At 47.6% G+C, this 21637-nt stretch overlaps 1 protein-coding gene across 1 annotated transcript in view; it reads right to left on the bottom strand.

Moving 5' to 3' along the window:
* The window catches only part of LOC139239429 (ADP-ribose glycohydrolase MACROD1-like), a 1029639-nt gene that overhangs the window by 65495 nt on the left and 942507 nt on the right, over positions 1–21637 (bottom strand). The window contains exon 7 of the mRNA XM_070868158.1: positions 3169–3199. Within this exon, the coding sequence (XP_070724259.1) occupies positions 3169–3199 (31 nt within the window). The remainder of the gene's footprint in view (positions 1–3168; positions 3200–21637) is intronic.

Below are 21637 nucleotides of genomic sequence, written 5' to 3'. Positions count from 1 at the left end.
CCGAATGGCCTACTCCTGCACCTATTTTCTATGTTTCTATGTAGTATCCATGGGACAAATCATCCTGTACCAATCTTCAGCGCTCTCAAAACTGGCAAAGACAACAGAAGGTTGCGGCATATAAGAGGTGGGGTATTTCAAATCTCCCCCCAATTACTTTAAATCTATGTCCCCTGGTTGTTGACCCCTCTGCCAAAGGAAATAGGTCGGCCCCTCATAATTTTATACATCTCACTAAGGTCTCCCCTCAGCCTCCTCTGTTCCAAAGAAAACAACCCCAACCTATCCAATCTTTCCTCATGGATAAAATTGTCAACATCCTCATAAATCTTCTCTGCACCCTCTCTAGAGCAGTCACATCTTTCGTGTAATGCGGTGACCAGAAATGCACACAATACTCCAGCCCTGTCTGGAGTAAAAACAAAATGGGGAAGGTGGCTCAACCGTGGCTAACAAGGGAAATTAGGGACAGTGTTAAATCCAAGGAAGAGGCATATAAATTGGCCAGAAAAAGCAGCAAACCTTAGGACTGGGAGAAATTTAGAATTCAGCAGAGGAAGACAAAGGGTTTAATTAGGAGGGGGAAAATGGGGTATGAGAGGAAGCTTGCTGGGAACATAAAAACTGACTGCAAGAGCTTCTATAGATATGTGAAGAGAAAAAGATTAGTGAAGACAAACGTAGGTCCCTTGCAGTCAGAATCAGGTGAATTTATAATGGGGAACAAAGAAATGGCAGACCAATTGAATAAATACTTTGGTTCTGTCTTCACGAAGGAAGATACATTTAACCTTCTGGAAATATTAGGGGACCGAGGGTCTAGAGAGAAGGAGGAACTGAAGGAAATCCTTATTAGTCAGGAAATTGTGTTAGGGAAATTGATGGGATTGAAGGCCGATAAATCCCCAGGGCCTAATAGTCTGCATCCCAGAGTACTTAAGAAAGTGGCCCTAGAAATAGTGGATTCATTGGTAATCATTTTCCAACAGTCTATCGACTCTGGATCAGTTCCTATGGATTGCAGGGTAGCTAATGTAACCCCACTTTTTTTAAAAAGGAGGGAGAGAGAAAACATGGAATTATAGACCGGTTAGCCTGACATCAGTAGGAGGGAAAATGTTGCAATCAATTATGAAAGATGAAATAACAGCGCATTTGGAAAACAGTGACAGGATCGGTCCAAGTCAGCATGAATTTATGAAAGGGAAATCATGCTTGACAAATCTTCGAGAATTTTTTGAGGATGTAACTAGTAGAGTGGACAAGGGAGAACCAGTGGATGTGATGTATTTGGACTTTCAAAAGGCTTTTGACAAGGTCCCACACAAGAGATAAATATGCAAAATTAAAGCACATGGTATTGGGGTAATGTATTGATGTGGATAGAGAACTGGTTGGCAGACAGGAAACAGAGAGTAGGAATAAACAGGTTCTTCTCAGAATGGCAGGTAGTGACTAGTGGGGTGCCGCAGGGCTCAGTGCTGGGACCCCAGCTCTTTACAATATACATTAACGATTTAGATGAAGGAATTGAGTGTAATATCTCCAAGTTTGCAGATGACACTAAACTGGGTGGTGGTGTGAGCTGTGAGGAGGATGCTAAGAGGCTGCAGGGTGACTTGGACAGGTTAGGTGAGTGGGCAAATGCATGGCAGATGCAGTATAATGTGGATAAATGTGAGGTTATCCACTTTGGTGGCAAAAACATGAAGGCAGAATATTATCTGAATGGTGGCAGATTACGAAAAGGGGAGGTGCAATGAGACCTGGGTGCCATGGTACATCAGTCATTGAAAGTTGGCATGCAGGTACAGCAGGTGGTGAAGAAGGCAAATGGCATGTTAGCCTTCATAGCTAGGAGATTTGATTATAGGAGCAGGGAGGTCTTAATGCAGTTGTACAATGCCTTGGTGAGGCCTCACCTGGAATATTGTGTTCAGTTTTGGTCTCCTAATCTGAGGAAGGACGTTCTTGCTATTGAGGGAGTGCAGCGAAGGTTCACCAGACTGATTCCCGGGATGGCAGGACTGACATATGAGGAGAGACTGGATCGACTGGGCCTGTATTCACTGGAGTTTAAAAGGATGAGAGGGGATCTCATAGAAACATATAAAATTCTGACGGGACTGGCCAGGTTAGATATAGGAAGAATGTTCCCGATGTTGGGGAAGTCCAGAACCAGGGGTCACAGTCTAAGGATAAGGGGTGAGCCATTTAGGACCGAGATGAGGAGAAACTTCTTCACTCAGAGAGTTGTTAACCTCTGGAATTCTCTACTGCAGAGAGTTGTTGATGCCAGTTTGTTGGATATATTCCAAGAGGAAGTTAGATATGGCCCTGATGGCTCAAGGGATCAAGGGGTATGGAGAGAAAGCAGGAAAGGGGTACTGAGGTGAATGATCAGCCATGATCTTATTGAATCGAAGGACCAAATGGCCTGCTCCTGCACCTATTTTCTATGTTTCTATGTGGCCTAACTAGTGTTTTATACAGTTCAAGCATAACCCTGCTCTTGTATTGTATGCCTCAGCTAATGAAGGCAAGTATTTCAGAAGCCTTCTTAACCACCTGTCCTGCTACCTTTGGGAATCTGTGGACATGTACTCCAAGACCCCTTTGTTCCTCTACACTTCTCAATGTCCTACCATTTATTGTGTAGTCAGTAACACAGAGACTGGGGTTGGAGTCTCAAGGTGCTGCTTGGCAGGGAGTGTCCGTGTCAAAGACACACTAGTGGGGGGAAGCCCAGAACAAGTGGGCATAACGTTAAAATTAAAGCCAGGCCGTTAAGGGGTGATGTCAGGAAGGGGAGTGGGAATCTGGAACTCTCTCCCCCAAAAAGCTGCTGAGGCCGGGGGTCAATTGGAAATTTCAAAACTGAAATTGATAGATTTTTGTTGTGAAAGGGTATCAAGGGTTACGGCTCCAAGGCGGGTAGATGGAGTTAAGATACAGATCAGCCATGATCTAATTGAAGGCTGAGCAGGCTCGAGGGTCTGAAGAGCCTCCTCCTGCTCCTATGTTAAGAAACAGCAGCACCTTTTTCAGGAGTTGACGCTTTCCTCCTGCAGTAATTCCCACATCTGACTGTGACAAACACTTTAAAATAGCTTTATAATTTACCGGACATTAAAATTGAAGAATTAATAAAACGATTTCATAACTTACCATAAACTCCAGTTGAGATACAGGGAAAAGCCTGCAATAAAAAAAAACAGCCCATCAACTTGTGTTACTTACTGATTCACTCTGTACTTTTAAAGGAACATTGTTGCCTTCTTAATTTGCTCGCAAGCCTGTTTTGGGTCCCCTGTAATGTATGCACCTGTGAGCATGCTCACAGGTTTGAAGGGGCTGCTCCTCAAATTCTGGCTGCACTTCAGTCCCACGCTCCTAATCTTTGGGAACCCTGTGCGGAAGGGAGCAGGCAGGTTGGAAGGCCTCCTCGTAGGACTGCTCCTGGGCATGGTCAAGGGGGGCCATCAGCCGGTCCAGGCAGCGGGCGGTCGTTCAGCCAATTGCCTGCCTCTCTTCCATGCTTACATCCGAGCCAGGGTGTCCCTGGAGATGGAGCACCCGGTGTTCACCGGTACGCTCGCGGCATTCCGCGAGAGGTGGGCGCCGGAGGGACTGGAGTGCATCATCATCCCCGGCAACCAAATTTTAAATTGATGTTTTGTCTAAAGTTTAATTTGTTTATTGTGCCGGTTTTAGTGCCCTTCCTCTTTTTAGCCAGGGGGCACTTGTATAATTTGTGTTTTAGTGACCTCAAAACCACCCCCCGCGCCCCCCCAAAAAAACAAGGGGGCACTTGTTTGAAAGTGTTTGGTGTGACCCCCCCACACTTTAATCATGGGCCACTTGATTTAATTGTTTCCTGCAAAATAGTTGTAGAGCTGTTGCTAGGGGGCACTTGTTTTAATGATTTAATTGTTCACAACAAAATAGTTTTAGAGCTGTTGCATTGCGATTGGCTTAGCCAGTCACATGTTTTTCACAAGACTCAACCCCAACCAGTTGGGTCTAATTCATCCGCGATGAGGTATGCGGTTGTGAGCCTAGTGGATGAACTGGTAATGTGTAGTGCGACTGTTAAACCTTTGTTAATAAACCAACTAGTTCTTAACAGCAATGTGTCGCTATTAATTTCATTAAGCAAGAACTCATGAAGCAAACACATTACAGTCCCGTGTTGAAATGTAATTTCTCATGTGCTTTACATCCACCCCCTGTGCCACACGCTATTCCCAGCAGGTGAGGTGTTCCTGGTCATCATTCAATCCCACGTTTCAACTTGCCTCCGGGGAATAGCCGAGATTATGGTCGCCAACCCCTCCGGGATTGCCCTGGAATCTCCAGGAATTGAAGATTCATCACCAGGACTCTCCAACAGAAAATTCAGAGGGGCGTTAATATAAATTGTGCGAGCCTTGTAGTTTCCTTTGAACACTTTCGTTTATTACTGATAAAAATATTGGAGATGGGAAAGAAGGCTATCTGACCGAAGTGGAGGGAAGGGCACAGTATGAGGCGCGAAGACATGTGATGAAACCTCCAGGAATACGTCCGACCAGAGTTGTCGACCCAAATTAATCCACCAATCAATTTGAAATCTCTTCTGTAACATAAGCACCTGTGAGTATGCTCACAGGTTTGTAGAGCTGTTGCCACCCAGTGCGGAGGGGAGCGGGCAGGTCGGAAGGCCTCCTCGTAGGACTGCTCTTGGGCCTGGCCAAGGGGACCATTAACTGGTCCAGGTAGCGGGAGGTCGAGGGGATCGTTCAGCCCGAATGCTTGCCTCTCTTCCGCGGTTACATCCGAGCCAGGGTGTCCCTGGAGATGGAGCCATCGGTGTCCATCGGTACGCTTGCGGCCTTCCGCGAGAGGTGGCCGCCGGAGGGACTGGACTGCATCATCACCCCAAATTTTAATGTGATCATTAAAGTTTAATTTGCCGGTTTTAGTGCTGTTAACAAGGGGGCACTTGATTTATAGATTCACAAAAATAATTGTGGAGCTGTTCCAGGCACTTGATTTAAATAGTTGTGGAGCTGTTGCATTGCGAGTGGCTTAGCCAGTCACATGACGTTCACAAGATTCAATAAAACCCTGGTCAGTTGGGTCTAGGAAGGGCAGGTTTGGGTACAACCTGCATCCAACCAATGATCTCAGAACAGTTTACAAGAGCTCTCCGATGGCCTTGTGGATCAACTTACTGCAACACTTCAAAAAGTACTTCACTGGCTGTAAAACGGATGGAGACGTCCTCAGGTTGTGAAAAGTGCTGTAGAAATGGGGGTTGTAATGTATTTGCTTCATGGGTTCTTTGCTTAAGAATTCATAGCAACACATTGCTATTAAGAACTAGTTGGTTTATTAGCAAAGGTGTAACAATCACACGACACATTACAAGTTCATCCACTGGGCTCACAACTGCATACCTTATCGTGGATGACCTAGACCCAACTGGCCGGGGTTTATTGAATCTTATGAACATCACGTGACTGACTAAGCCAATCACAATGCAACAGCTCTACAAACCTGCGAGCATACTGGCAGGTGCATACATTACACTGGCGACCTAAAAACACGGCTCTCACTGTTTTCCTCGCGGTGTGCTGAATTATTGGGTTTGTTGGAGGCCACGGAATCGGGGCTGAAACGATCGGAGGAGTTGAGCAGGCCGCCTTTATCCCCGTCCAGTGTTAGTGGTGGAGGAGAACTGTGCCAGAGCTGCGAGCAACAACTTATCAAGGTACAACCGCCAGCGAATGGAAATCGCACAACTCTCGATACCTGGCAGCCAAGAGCGCTCGATGTCAACTGCTGCTGAAATGAGCTGGTGTGCTTTGCTAACTACCGGCATTTAATTTAAAGTGATGATAAGGCGGTGAGATCCCTGGTGAATATGTAAATGAGCTGGCACTCATTGCACAGCTGCCATATGGTCTCAGCACGATACCAAGCGGTGCGTATAATGCCCAGGGTATGTGTGTGGGGAGGAGGATTCAGATCAGGGTTCATGGGAGGAGCGGGTAGGGGGACAAACCTGTGACATTAGAACATAAGAAATAGGAGCAACAGTCGGCCATACGGCCCCTCGAGCCTGCTCCGCCATTCAATAAGATCATGGCTGATCTGGTCTTGGTCTTGGCTTCAACTCCACTTCCCTGTCCGCTCCCCATAACCCTTCACTCCCTTATCGTTCAAATATCTGTCTATCTCCATCTTTAAATATATTCAATGACCCAGCCTCCACAACTCTCTGGAGTTGAGAATTTCACAGATTTACAACCCTCTGAGAAAAGAAATTCCTCATTTCCGTTTTAAATGGGCGACCCCTTATTCTGAGAGTATGCCACCTAGTTCTAGATTCCCCCACGAGGGGAAACATCCTCTCTACATCTACCCTGTCGAGCACCCTCAGAATCTTGTATATTTCAATAAGATCACCTCTCATTCTTCTAAACTCCAATGAGTACAGAAGACAACCCCTTCATCTCAGGAATCAACCCCATGAACTACTGCTCCGGGTAGCGTTGTTGGTCATGATCCTGAATTAAGGTATCACTGGGCGCTGCACGCCACCCTTCTGACAACAAGATTCTGCGCACCACACGGGCAAACGGTAGTGCCACTCTGCCCCTTGCTTTCATGGCACAGTGCACTGGTCTGCCAATATTCACTCCGCTACTCTATAAGTCTATTTCTAAGCACACTGATTTTTATCAGAAAGTACATGTGGGTAAATTGTAACCTGGGAAGGTGTTTGTGCAGAAGATAGGAAACAAATTTAGAAAGGCTGGAGCCAGACAAAGAACCACAAATCATGAATCTGTCAGACTGCAGCTGCTCCCTGGGAGCAGGCAGCATGTTGATAGCGAGAGAGACACTTCCATTAACACATCTAATAGGAACAGGTGGCCAATGAAGAATTCATTTCTTTCTGCCAGTGTTTTTCTCCTGGGGCTTTCTCCTCTCCTGAAGACGCTGCCTCCTGTTGGGGTACAGTGCCACAGCCTGTGGTAGTCCTCCAGTGCTCCAGCCAAGTAAACCATTCTCCACGTGTGAGCCTGGGCAGGGTGTGTTGGCAGGCTATTCAACCAGGGAGGCTGTCGTGAAGAATCTGATCTCACCTTTACCTGACCATGACTTTCCAGCAGGTGTCATAGGCCAGGGATCAGGGTCAGGAGCAGGAACCCTGGCTAATTTTCCATTCCCTTCTGAGTCAGAAGGTTCGGGGTTCAAGTCCCACTCCAGGGACTTGAGCACAAAAATTTAGGCTAATGCTCCAGTGCAGTGCTGAGGCAGCGCTGCATTATTGGAGGGACAGTACTGAGGGAGTGCTGCACTGTCAGAAGGGCAGTACTGAGGGAGCGCCACACTGTCAGTGGGGCGGTACTGAGGGAGCGCCTGTCAGAAGGGCAGTACTGAGGGAGTGTTGCACTGTCGGAGGGACAGTACTGAGGGAGCACCGCACTGTCGGAAGGGCAGTACTGAGGGAGCGCCACATTGTTGGAGCTGTCGTCTTTCGGATGAGACGTTAAACCGAGGCCCCATCTGCTCTCTCAGGTGGACGTAAAAAATCCCATGGCACTATTTTGAAGAAGAGCAAAGGAGTTATCCCCGGTGTCCTGGAGCCAATATTTATCCCACAATCAACATAACAAAAACAGATCATCTGGTCATTATCACACTGCTGTCTGTGGGAGCTTGCTGTGCGAAAATTGGCTGCCGCGTTTCCCACATTTCAACAGTGACTACACTCCAAAAGTACTTCATTGGCTGTAAAGCATTTTGAGACGCTCGGTGGTCCTGAGACGCTATATAAATGCAAGTCTTTTTTTTCCTGGTAGTTCTAACCTCTCAGTTCTGGCATCATCCTTGTAAATCATTTTTGCACTTTCTGCAGTGCCGCTATGTCCTTTTTTGACTATGGAGACCAGAACTGGACAGTGCATTCCAAATGCCAGGAGTATGGGGCCGAAATTGATGGCCGTACCGCCCACTGCCGCCAAGATCCGCTGACATTCCTCTCCGGGTTGCGCCCTGTGCCACTTTCCATTTGGTGTGGAGCGGGCGGGAGGGAAGATCCAGCGGGAACCTGCTCACCGGGCTGCCAGGATGGTGCGGGCGGGAGTCTGTGCCAACAAGAGAAGGACCGTCGCGAGGAGGCTGGTCTAACCCCCAAGGTAAGTTTAAAAAAACTGGAAAAAAAAGTTAGTGAACTTTTTAATACATTTGTTTTCACAGGAACTTACCTTTATGGGTTTCCCTGAACGTCTTCCGGGTAATTTCTTTTTCCAATCATTTTTATTTGAACGTCTTCGACCCTCCGTGGGCCCGGCTCCATCCTCGGCGGCACGAGGTGTACGTCGCTCGTTTGCCGCCGGCCCAACTTTTACATTATTTTTCATCAATTAACTGTCCAAAGTGCCGCCCGGTCTCTCGGCGGCCATCGGTGGCCTTTTAGGCTTCATCAAGTTCATAAGAACATAACAAATAGGAGCAGGAGTAGGCCATACGGCCCCTCGAGCCTGCTCCGCTATTTAATACGATCATGGCTGATCTGATCATGGACTCGGCTCCACTTCCCTGCCCGCCCCCTTATCCCCTTATCATTTAAGAAACTGTCTATTTCTGTCTTAAATTTATTCAATGACCCAGTTTCCACAGCTCTCTGAGGCAGCGAATTCCACGGATTTACAACCCTCTGAGAGAAGAAATTCCTCCTCGTCTCAATTTTAAATGACACGCAATGGGATCAAGGACGTCAGATCTGCTCCGTTCAAGCCCGCATCCAACGACCAGGCAGAACGGGCAGTCCAAACCATCAAGCAAAGCTTGAAACTCGTGTCGGAAGGCTCCCTGCAGACCTGCCTGTCCCGAGACCTGCTCAGCTACCGCACCAGACCCTACTCGCTCACAGGGGTTCCCCCAGCCGAGCTGCTCATGAAAAGGACGCTCAAAACAAGGCTCTCTCTTGTCCACCCTGATCTCCATGATCATGTCGAGGGCAGGCGGCATCAACAAAGCATCTCACCATGATTGCGCAAATTTGTCACGCGATATTGAAGTCAGTGATCCTGTATTTATACTCAACTATGGACATGGTCCCAAATGGCTTGCTGGCACTGTCATAGCCAAAGAAGGGAGTAGGGTGTTTCAGGTCAAAATTGCTAATGGACTAACTTGCAGAAAGCATTTGGACCAAACCAAACTGCGATTCACAGATAGCCACGAGCAACCTGAAGAGGACACCACCAACTTCGACCCTCCAACACACACACACACACACACAAGTGGCAACCGACATCACGGTCGATCACAAAGCTGAACTCACCATCCCCAGCAGCCCAGCAAGGCCAACTGCGCAGCAGCCCAGCGAAGAACCAACCAATTCAACCACACGTGCATTTGTACCGAGACGATCGACAAGGGAGTGAAAAGCCCCAGATCATCTCACCCTGTAAATAAGTGTATTATTGACTTTGGGAGGGAGTGATGTTATGTATGCAACCCTAAGTAACCTATATCATACCACCACCAGAGGGCATACCTGTTGGAGTCCCAAGGGATCCCAACATCCCTTGGGAGCACTACATATAAGCAGGCCTCCCATGCTGTACCAACACTCTGGGGTTTGAATAAAGGAGCTCAGGTCACATTTACTCATGTCTACAGTACTCAGTTACATTACTTTATTATGAATGTAACACTAACCTTTTGTGTTTCATGCACAAGTACCCCCAGGTCCCGCTGTACTGCAGCACTTTGCAATCTTTCTCCATTTAAATAATAACTTGCTCTTTGATTTTTTTCTGCCAAAGTGCATGACCTCACACTTTCCAACATTATACTCCATCTGCCAAATTCTTGCCCACTCACTTAGCCTGTCTATGTCCTTTTTCAGATTTTTTGTGTCCTCCTCGCACATTGCTTTTCCTCCCATCTTTGCATCGTCAGCAAACTTGGCTACGTTACATTCGGTCCTTTCTTCCATGTTATTAATATAGATTGTAAATAGTTGGGGTCCCAGCACTGATCCCTGTGGCACCCCACTAGTTACTGATTGCCAACCCAAGAATAAACCATTTATCCTGACTCTCTGATTTCTGTTAGTTAGCCAATCCTCTATCCATGCTAATATATTACCCCCAACCCCGTGAACTTTTATCTTGTGCAGTAACCTTTTATGTGGCACCTTGTCAAATGCCTTCTGGAAGTCCAAATACACCACATCCACTGGTTCCCCTTTATCCACCCTGTTCGTTACATCCTCAAAGAATTCCAGCAAATTTGTCAGACATGACTTTCCCTTCATAAATCCATGCTGACTCTGCCTGACTAAATTTTGCTTTTCCACATGTCCTGCTACTGTTTCTTTAATAATGGACTCCAACATTTTCCCAAGCACAGATGTAGGCTAACTGGTCTATAGTTTCCTGCTTTTTGTCTGTCTCCTTTTTTAAATAGGGGCGTTACATTTGCAGTTTTCCAATCTGCTGGGACCTCCCCAGAATCCAGGGAATTTTGGTAAATTACAACCAATGCATCCACAATCCCTGCCGCTACTTCTCTTCAGACCCTAGGATGCAAGCCATCAGGTCCAGGGGATTTATCCGCCTTTAGTCCCATTATCTTACTGAGTACCACCCCCTTAGTAATTGTGATTGTGTTAAGTTCCTCCTCTCTTATAGCCCCTTGACTGTCCACTGTTGGGATATTGTTTGTGTCCTCTACCGTAAAGACTGATCCAAAATATTTGACCAGTTTGGCCCCTATATGTTTGAGTGATGAACTATAGGGTCTCTATTTAGTCAAAGCCCAAGACTCCTGCCTCCCCCCCTGATATGTGGTTACAACAAGGTGAAGCATTCTGATGAAACAGCTCGGTTAGAGCTCGGAGACTGGGTGCACATGTCGGCATGGTGCCAAGGCCACCAGACTACCCTCTTCGCTGGGATAATGGCCGCTTGATCCCAGTACAGACTGTTTATTAGAACTATGTGCTGATTGTGGAATCTGGGGGCGACATGTTGATGTGGTGGAACAGACCTTTAATCTTGTATGTGTATGACATGCTGGTACAGCCAAGAATGAAAATCAGCTATCTTAATTATTCTGCAGATAGCATAATTCCTCAAAAAATTATCTCAAGGGGCCAACATGACACATGCTCGAGTTCGGAGTCAACCCCGGGACCAGCTTGTGACAGTGTAAAGCCAGTCCAAGGCAGGCTGTTAGAGAGCAGAGCCAACACAGGGCCAGCTGGTCAGGATACGAAGCCAGCCGAGGATTTCCATGAACTTCTTGTGAAAACGTTTCCTTATTAAGCAGTGGTGGCCTGGAATTCTTTAACCTTCATTTAAAAGGGAGATTTTCAAGAACAGTTCAAATGAGCCTTCAAGCAATAGTTCAATAAGAAGAAGAAAATCAGACGGACCTATCGGGTACAGTAGCATAGTGGTTATGTCACTGGACTCTTAAGTCTTGAAGCCTGGACTAATAATCCATCTGTGGATCCAAATCCCACCACGTCAGCTGGGGAATTTAAACTCAGTTAATAAATAAATCTGGAATTTTAAAAAAAATTGGTAATGGTGAGCATGGAACTACCGGATTGTCGTAAAACCCATCTGGTTCGCTTATGACCTTTAAGAAAGAAAATCTGCCATCCTTACCCGGTCTGGCCGATATGTGATTGACTCTTAACTGCACTCTGAAATGGTGGCTCATCACTTCCTTCTCAAGGGCAATTAGGGATGGGCAATAAATGCCGGCCTTGCTGGTGACGCCTACATCCCGTGAACAACAACAAAAAAAATGACCTCGGCATCAGATCAGGATAAGAATATGGGAATCTCAGTCGACTCTGCAACGTCCTCCTCACTAACATCAGGGAGCGAATTGCCCTGCAGATCAGTCCCAGCAGCAGCCTGACATAGGTGGTACCCACAGTTGTCAATCAACCAATGTCCTTCATTACCATCCCTGGGTATGTGCTGTCCCACTAGTAGGACAGATCCGCCAAAGATTGCTGGGGTGGGCAGGGGCACAGTGATATACAGTCAGTGGGGAATGGCCCTGGGTTTCTCGTGGCTTCAGGTCAGGGCAGATGCAGGGAGGCTGTTTCCCCGGGCTGGGGAGTCTAGCACCAGGGGTCAGAGTCTCAGAATAAAGGGTTGGCCATTTCGGACTGAGATGAGGAGAAATTTCAGGGTTGTGAATCTTTGGAATTCTCTACCACAGAAGCTCAGTCGTTAAGGATATTCAAGACAGAGATCGATAGATTTTTGGATATGGGGAGAGTGCAGACATGTGGAGTTGAGGTAGATCAGCCATGATCTTATTGAATGGCGGAGCAGGCTCGAGGGGCCAAATGGCCCACTCCTGCTCCGAGTTCTTATATTCTTATGCAAATAAGATCAAGGAAACCTCCTGCTGATTACCACCTATCATTTCCCTAAACTGATGAATCTGTACTCCTCCATATTGAAATGGCTACCAGCTAGATTAGCACTACTGACCAAGCTGGCTGAGTCCTGAAAGACATAACTGCCAGACTGGGGCCATGTAGGTTAACCAACAAGAGGAATGAATCTACTTGGTGTCGTCCTCGCCAACCTACTTATCACCGTGAGGACATCTTCCATCGTGCAGTGCGGGATTTCCAACGTGCTAAGTGGGACAGAATGAGGACGGATGTGATGCTCAGAACTGGGCATCCGTGAGGTGCTGTAGGCCGTTAGTAGCAGCAGCCGAACCTGTAACCTCACGGCCCGGCACATCCCTCACTCCTTGATCGAGCCAGGAGACCAACCCCGGTTCAATGCAGGGCGAAGGGGGTCATGCCACAAGGTTCCCGCGTAGCAGCGCGGGCGCGCAGCAGTCTGGAGTTCCCGCGCAGGCTGCTCACCGGCTTATCAATGGAAGATACCGCGCAAGGGTGAAAATTTGTACAGCCGAATAACCAGTTAAAGGGACTGTGCACCTCTAAGGGAACATTGATCAGGCACACCTTACAATGACATGCAAACCGAGCATTTCAGCTGTGGCTCAGTGGGTAGTGCTCTCGCCTTGGAGTCAAAAGGTTGTGGGTTCAAGTCTCACTCCAGGGACTTGAGCATATAAATCTAGACTCACACTCCCAGTGCAGTGCTGAGGGAGCACCGCACTGTTGTAGGGGCAGTACTGAGGGAGTGCCGCACTGTCGGAGGGACAGTACTGAGGGAGTGCTGCACTGTCGGAGGGGCAGTACTGAGGGAGCGCTGCACACTCAGAGGTGTCGACTTTCGGATGAGACGTTAAACCAAGGTCCCGTCTCCTCTCTCGGGTGGACGTAAAAGATCCCATGGCACTATTTTGAAGAAGAGCAGGGAAGTCAGCCCAGTGACCTGGTCAATATTTCTTTCAAATTTCCCTACATCCACCACCAGCGACCAATCTTTCAGTCATTCCATCTCATCACTTTTCATTCCTCCTCCAGAAGCCCCTGAAAAACATATCTCTCTGATTGTGCTTTTGATTCTATTGCCCCACACACCTACCCACCCCACCATCTCAATTTCTCTCATCCTCGCTGCTCGGTGTTAAGCACTGTGAAAGGTTCTCCTGCGTGAGGGAATCTGCACAAATGTAAGTTGCGATCGTTACGAAATAAACTCGTATTGATCACAGCCCTTCTGTTACTTGCCTGTGTCACTACGCCTCAAACCGCCAGTGGCCCTCAGGCTATCAATGTCAGCCATGACAGCACCATGAGGAAAACAAAACACAAACAAGTGCAGCAGCATAACTGAGAAAATATCAAATACGGAAACACTGCATGTAGGAAAAGAGATTGATCCCACTTCAGGGTTCAGATAATCGTTTATCTTGATTAGATTACAGTCTATAACTCACTCCTGGGTATTCTATATATAAACCCCCCCGAACCCCACGATTAGATTCCAGCCTGTACCTCACTCCCGGGTATCTGTTATTCTATATATAAACCCCCCCGAACCCCACGATTAGATTCCAGCCTGTACCTCACTCCCGGGTATCTGTTATTCTATATATAAACTCCCCGAACCCCACGATTAGATTCCAGCCTGTACCTCACTCCGGGGTATCTGTTAATCTATATATAAATCCCCGAACCCCTCGATTAGATTCCAGTCTGTAACTCACTCCCGGGTATCTGTTATTGTATATATAACCCCCTGAACCCCTCAATTAGATTCCAGCTTGTAATTCACTCCCACGTATCCGTTATTCTATATATAAACACCTCAAACCCTTCGAACCCCTCGATTAGATTCCAGCCTGTAACTCACTCCCGGACATCTGTTATTCTATATATAAACCCCCCAAACCCCTCGATTAGATTCCAGCCTTTAACTCACTCCTGGGTATTCTATATATATAAATCCCCCGAACCCCTCGATTAGATTCCAGCCTGTAACTCACTCCCGGGCATCTGTTATTCTATATATAAACCCCCCAAACCCCTCGATTAGATTCCAGCCTTTAACTCACTCCTGGGTATTCTATATATATAAATCCCCCGAACCCCTCGATTAGATTGCAGCCTATAACTCACTCCTGGGTATTCTATATATATAAATCCCCCGAACCCCTTGATTAGATTGCAGTCTATAACTCACTCCTGGGTAAATGAAACACAAGCAAGTGCAGCAGCATAACTGAAAAAATATCAAATATTTATCCCTCAATCAACATAACAAAAAAACAAATGATCTGGTCATTGTCACATTGCTGTTTGTGGGAGCTTGCTGTGCTCAAATTGGCTGATGCATTTCTTACATTACAACAGTGACTGCACTCCAAAAATACTTCCATTGGCTGTAAAGCGCTTTGAGATGTCCGGTGGTCATGAAAGGCGCTATATAAATCCAAGTCTGTCTTTTATTTAGCAAAGCTATCATGCAGGACTACCTGCATGCTAAACACCCTCTGTGCTATCCTGCCTCAATGGCTAACTCAAGGCAGACTGTGGAGCAAACCTGGGGTGCCTTCTAATCTTTATGGTTCAGGCCTGCACTGAGGTAGGTGAAAATGTTATATTTTTGCATCAAATACACTGGAAAATAAAAGTGGGTCAGCTACGCGACCCACCCTCCCCCTCGCTCCATTAAAGCCTGTCTGAGGTAGAGAGAAAGTGAGACTCGCCGAAAGACGACAGGAATTTATATCCCAGACACGGGGACAATTAAAGAGCCGCTGATCAATATGGATCAAGTGAGAAAGCTCTTCTTCAGGTGTAAGAGGCGGCCGACGTTAATCCAGTTTAAACTGGTTTGCTGCCACTCGGCAACACTGGACAGGTCCCAGGAGCTCTCCGCACTAAATCGTCAATCATAAAATTCATTACAGACGGGGCTCGCTCAGCAGCCTCGAAACGGCCTCCCGTCTAACACTTTAATCCATTCGGTAATGAAAGGGAGAAGTACCTGAAACGGGGGTGGGGCACAGGGGAATGGGAATAGTGTTTCCCCCTCACCATCTGCTTTGCTACTTCCGACTGAAGCACAACAATGATAAACTGCAGCAGCTCCCAGCTTAGCCAGTGAATAACTCTGAGCCGCACAGACTTCAATTATGAGGAGAGACTTGAGAACCAGGGGTCTTTTCAACATTAACTAGCATTTATACAGCGTCTTTGTTATGTATTTAATACTCTTATGACGACGTATTTACTGAGGCGTACGAAAGCATGGGCCTTATGCTAGACATCCGTAAGACAAAGGTCCTCCACCAGACTGTCCTCTCTGCACTGCACAGCATTGCCCCCCCCCGGTCATCAAGATCCATGGTGCGGCCCTGGACAACGTGGACCACTTCCCATACCGCGGGAGCCTCCTGTCAACAACAGCAGGCATCGACGACGAGATCCAACACCGCCTCCAGTGCACCAGTGCAGCCTTCGGCCATCGGAGGAAAAGAGTGTTCGAAGACCAGGCCCTCAAAACTGCCACCAAGCTCACGGTCTACAGGGCTGTAATAATATCTGCTCTCCTGTATGGCTCAGAGACATGGACCATGTACAGTAGACACCTCAAGTTGCTGGAGAAATATCACCAACGATGTCTCCGCAAGATCCTACAAATCCCCTGGGAGGACAGACGCACCAACGTTAGCGTCCTCAACCAGGCCAACATCTCCAGCATTGAAGCACTGACCAAACTTGATCAGCTCCGCTGGGCAGGCCACATAGTCCGCATGCCCGACACGAGACTCCCAAAGCAAGTGCTCTACTCAGAGCTCCTTCACCGTAAACGAGGCAAAGGCGGGCAGAGGAAACGTTACAAGGACACCCTCAAAGCCTCTCTGATAAAGTGCAACATCCCCACCGACACCTGGGAGTCCCCGGCCCAAGACCGCCCTAAGTGGAGGAAGCGCATCCGAGAGGGCGCTGAGCACCTCGAGTCTCGTCGCCGAGAGCATGCAGAAACCAAGCGCAGACAGCGGAAGGAGCGTGCGGCAAACCAGTCCCACCCTCCCCTTCCCTCAACGACTATCTGTCCCACCTGTGACAGGGACTGTGGCTCTCGTATTGGACTGTTCAGCTACCAAAGAACTCACTTCAGGAGTGGAAGCAAGTCTTCCTCGATTCTGAGGGACTGCCTAGGATGATGATGATATGAATGACTCCACGAGGTCTAGTATTGTACTTGAGCTGTTGTGACCTTAGTCCCATTTATTGTAACTCCAGAGTGAGGCACAAGCATGGTGGGCAGCCTTTTATACTGGGTCCTGCACACCTATGCAGGTGACCCTCAGGTCTCCCACCGCAGTGCCCTCTGGTGGCACACCTTATGTGACTATACAGTTAGTATACATGGTTTACATACATGACAGCCTTTAACGTAGTAAAATGTCTCAAGGCACATCATATTACAACAGTGACTACACTCCAAAAGTGCTTTGAGACGTCCGGTGGTCATGAAAGGCGCTATATAAATGCAAGTCTTTCTTTTTCTTTTCATGAGAGCATAAATCAATCACAATTTGACACCGAGCCACACAAGGAGATATTAGGACAGGTGGCCAAAAGCTGGGTCAGAGAGGCTGGTTTTAAGGAGCGTCTTACAAGGAGGAGACAAAGGCGGAGAGGTTTAAGGAGGGAATTCCAGAGCTTGGGGCCCAGGCAGCTGAAGGCACAGCCATCGATGGTGGAGCGATGGGAATCGGGGGATGCGCAAGAGGCCAGAATTGGAAGAGCACGGAGATCTCAGAGGGTTGTAGGAGGAGATGGGAAGGGGGAGTGAGCCCATAAAGGGATTTGAAAAACAAGGATGAGAATTTTAAAATCAAGACAATGGTTAGGCTACATTAGGATTAGAATTAGGAGGGGGTGAACCAAGATGTAGGTTTTAGGGGAGAAGATGCACGTGGAGGGGTTTAGAGAGGGAATTCCATAGTGTGGGACCTGGGTGGCTGAAGGCACGACTGCCAAACATGTGGTGAACAGGGAGGAAAATGCAAAGGAAGCTGGTGTGAGAGGAAGGTAGAGTGGGTGGGGGCAAGGCTACAGAGTGAGGGGTGGACATGGAACAATTTAAACACGAGTGAGAATTTTACATTTGGAGATAGGAGGCCAAGGGCGGGGGGGTCAGAGGCCGAGTCGGGGGATGCCGTGGCAGTCGAGGAGGATTTCAAAATTCTCATCCTTGTTTTCAAATCCCTCTGTGGCCCTCGTCCCTCCCTATCTCTATAAACGCCCCCAGCTCCACAACCCTCCCCGAGATGTCTGCGCTCCTCTAATTCTGCCCTCCTGAGCATCCCTGATTATAATCGCTCCACCATTGGTGGCCGTGCCTTCAGCTGCCTGGGCCCCAAGCTCTGGAATTCCCTCCCTAAACCTCTCCACCTCTCTCTCCTCCTTCAAGACGCTCCTTAAAACTGACCTCTTTGACCAAGTCCTGCGCTAATTTGTCCTTATGTGTCTCGGTGTCAAATTTTTTCTCATAATACTCCTGTGAAGCGCCTTGGGATTTTGGCTTGGTCGGCCCAGTTAGTGTCCGAAAAATGGGCGGTGCGCAGCCTACTTCATAGGCCAATGGCTTCGAGCATTCCAATATTTAGCTGGGAGATGTTACAGTTAATCCAAAACTGGACCTCGAACAAGCAGTCTGGCAGCACAGAGACGGTGGAGGGAGGGGGGTGTTGAGAGAAGCAGGAGTGTACAAGGGAGAACCAGTTGATGTGGTATATTTGGACTTTCAGAAGGCTTTCGACAAGGTCCCACACAAGAGATTAATGTGCAAAGTTAAAGTACATGGGATTGGGGGTAGTGTGCTGACAAGGATTGAGAAGTGGTTGTCAGATAGGAAGCAAAGAGTAGGAGTAAATGGGGTCTTTTCAGAATGGCAGGCAGTGCCTAGTGGGATACCGCAAGGTTCTGTGCTGGGGCCCCAGCTGTTTACATTGTACATTAATGATTTAGACGAGGGGATTAAATGTAGTATCTCCAAACTTGCGGATGACACTAAGTTGGGTGGCAGTGTGAGCTGCGAGGAGGATGCTATGAGGCTGCAGAGCGACTTGGATGGGTTAGGTGAGTGGGCAAATGCATGGCTGATGAAGTATAATGTGGATAAATGTGAGGTTATCCACTTTGGTGGTAAAAACAGAGAGACAGACTATTATCTGAATGGTGACAGATTAGGAAAAGGGAAGGTGCAAAAGAGACCTGGGTGTCATTGAAGGTTGGCATGCAGGTACAGCAGGCGGTTAAGAAAGCAAATGGCATGTTGGCCTTCATAGCGAGGGGATTTGAGTACAGGGGCAGGGAGGTGTTGCTACAGTTGTACAGGGCCTTGGTGAGGCCACACCTGGAGTATTGTGTACAGTTTTGGTCTCCTAACCTGAGGAAGGACATTCTTGCTATTGAGGGAGTGCAGCGAAGGTTCACCAGACTGATTCCCGGGATGGCGGGACTGACCTATCAAGAAAGACTGGATCAACTGGGCTTGTATTCACTGGAGTTCAGAAGAATGAGAGGGGACCTCATAGAAACGTTTAAAATTCTGACGGGGTTAGACAGATTTTATGCAGGAAGAATGTTCCCAATGTTGGGGAAGTCCAGAACCAGGGGACACAGTCTAAGGATAGGGGATAAGCCATTTAGGACCGAGATGAGGAGGAACTTCTTCACCCAGAGAGTGGTGAACCTGTGGAATTCTCTACCACAGAAATTTGTTGAGGCCAATTCACTAAATATATTCAAAAAGGAGTTAGATGAAGTCCTTACTACTCGGGGGATCAAGGGGTATGGTGAGAAAGTAGGAATGGGGTACTGAAGTTGCATGTTCAGCCATGAACTCATTGAATGGCGGTGCAGGCTAGAAGGGCCGAATGGCCTACTCCTGCACCTATTTTCTATGTTTCTATACTCCAAAATGCTATTGGCGAGTTCAAAAGAAACAAACCGAAGAGAAACGGTACAAAGAAAAATAAATCTTCCGCCCCAAGTCTGCCTCGTAAATAATGAACCATCTCTATAAGTGTTCCATTAGTCGGTGCGTGGTGAGAATGTTCACAGACCCTTCAGTGGAAACCCTAGAGGCATTGTGTTTACACTCAGTGATGGTTGGGGTGAAGACAACGCAATCAGAATCAATTGGTGCTGTTCCCCTCGCCTGTCAACAGCCTCGGCAACATTATATCGCCAGACAAAGAGCTGCTAACAAGGCTTTGTCAGAAGTCACCCTGCAGTTCGCTTCTATCTCACGCGGGTTATCACAATGTTAATCTGGGCGGAACAAGGAAAGCAAAGCAGACCCTTAATGCTCTTTCTGCAGTGCTGGAATCATCTGATAAGCACGTATCTCGGGGCTAGGTTAGCACATTATCCACAATGAACGGTGTGCACTGATGTCAAAGGCTATGTACTCGTCGCCTTAAACATTCTCTAGTTATTATAACCAGTTTCCGAAACAGAGATATGATTACACAATAGTAAAGGTGTATGGAACACCATTAAAGGCGGCCCAATGGGCCAACCATGCAGTGCCAATTATTCACCCCATATATCCTGGTAATCTGGCCACTCCTGTTGAGCCCTTGCATCATGCAACCTATTCCAAGTTCACCCACTGCACTAACTGCTGATGGTTGCACAGGTAAAGGCACTGCCCAGTGTGAGGGAGAGCTGCACTCTCGGATGAGATGTTAAACCGAGTCCCTTTCTGCTCTCTCAGGTGGACCTAATCGATCCCACAGCCATGATTGGAAGAAGAGCAGGGGGTGTTCTCCCCGGTCAACACTTATCCTGAGGCCAATATTTATCCTTCAATCAACACCACTAAAAGAAATGATCTGGTCATTATCACAATGCTGTTTGTGGGAGCTTGCTGTGCGCAGGTTAGCAGCCGTGATTCCTACATTACAACCATGACAATACTTCAAAAGTTTGGCTGTAAAGTGCTTCTCTTTCTTTCTTTCTCTCTCTCACTTTCACTTTCAGACTAAGCTAGGCTGACACTCCCAATGCAGTACTGAGGGAGCGCCGCACTGTCGGAGGGGCAGTACTGAGGGAGCGGCGCACTGTCGGAGGGGCAGTACTGAGGGAGCGCCGCGCTGTCGGAGGGGCAGTACTGAGGGAACGCCGCACTGTCGGAGGGGCAGCACTGAAGGAGTGCTGCACTGTTGGCGGCGGTGTCTTTTGGATGAGCCGTTAAACCGAGGCCCCGTCTGCTCTCTCAAGTGGAGGTAAAAAAAATCCCTTGGCCCTATTTGAAGAAGAGCAGGGGAGTTCTCCCCGGTGTCCTGGTCAACATTTATCCCTCAAACCAACATCACTAAATCATATTATCATGGTCATTATTTCATTGCTGTTTGCGGGAGCTTGCTGTGCGCAAACTGGCTGCTGCGTTTCCGACATTACAACAGTGACTACACGTTTTCAAAAGTACTTCATTGGCTGTGCAATGCTTTGTGGCGTCGTGAACGGCCCTGTATTAATGCAAGACTTTCTTTTTTTCCTTCATATCTTTGGACAAAATGGTAAAGAAAACTGGAGAGAATTGATGACGTTGATAAATCACTTAATCTTTGCACTTGTAGTTTATGGCATTGTCTGAGCCCCACAATCAGATCGTTTCCTGTTAGCTATTCCACAAGAGTACAAGACTGAATTGGAAGAAATCATGAATCCGAAGAAATTGCGAATTATAAAAGAAATAAAGATTTTATAAAAGAAGTACGTATGCCAGCTCAGCCGACACAGAGAGCTAAGGTCAGGACATAGAACAACAGGCCTTCACCGCATTGTTTTGCCGATAAGGGATTTTTAGCAAGGAGCCTTAAAGATAAACAAGCTGTCTGTAGAACAACAAGACATTTAGAACGGAGATAAGGAAAAAGCTGACGTCAGGAGGATGGGATTGGAGGGGGCTGTCAGAGGTGCTCACGCCCCTGTAATTCGACCGTGGAATGGGTAAAAATGATAGACAGTAGGTATCCCCCAGCTCATCGAAATAAGGTATATAAATGGGCGAACGAGTGAGAGAAATCAGGAAGTTGGGGGGGGCGGGGGGGGGGAAACAGCTTCCCCGAGGTGGATGCATGCTGGCTACGGCCTAAGACCGAGGTCAAGCTTAACCTTGGAGATGGCTCGGTGTTGGCT

Source organism: Pristiophorus japonicus, chromosome 27 (genome assembly GCF_044704955.1).
Source record: "Pristiophorus japonicus isolate sPriJap1 chromosome 27, sPriJap1.hap1, whole genome shotgun sequence".
Taxonomy (NCBI): domain Eukaryota; kingdom Metazoa; phylum Chordata; class Chondrichthyes; family Pristiophoridae; genus Pristiophorus; species Pristiophorus japonicus.
The sequence above is the reverse complement of the archived record's forward strand: the minus strand, read 5'-3'. Positions and strand labels throughout refer to the sequence as shown.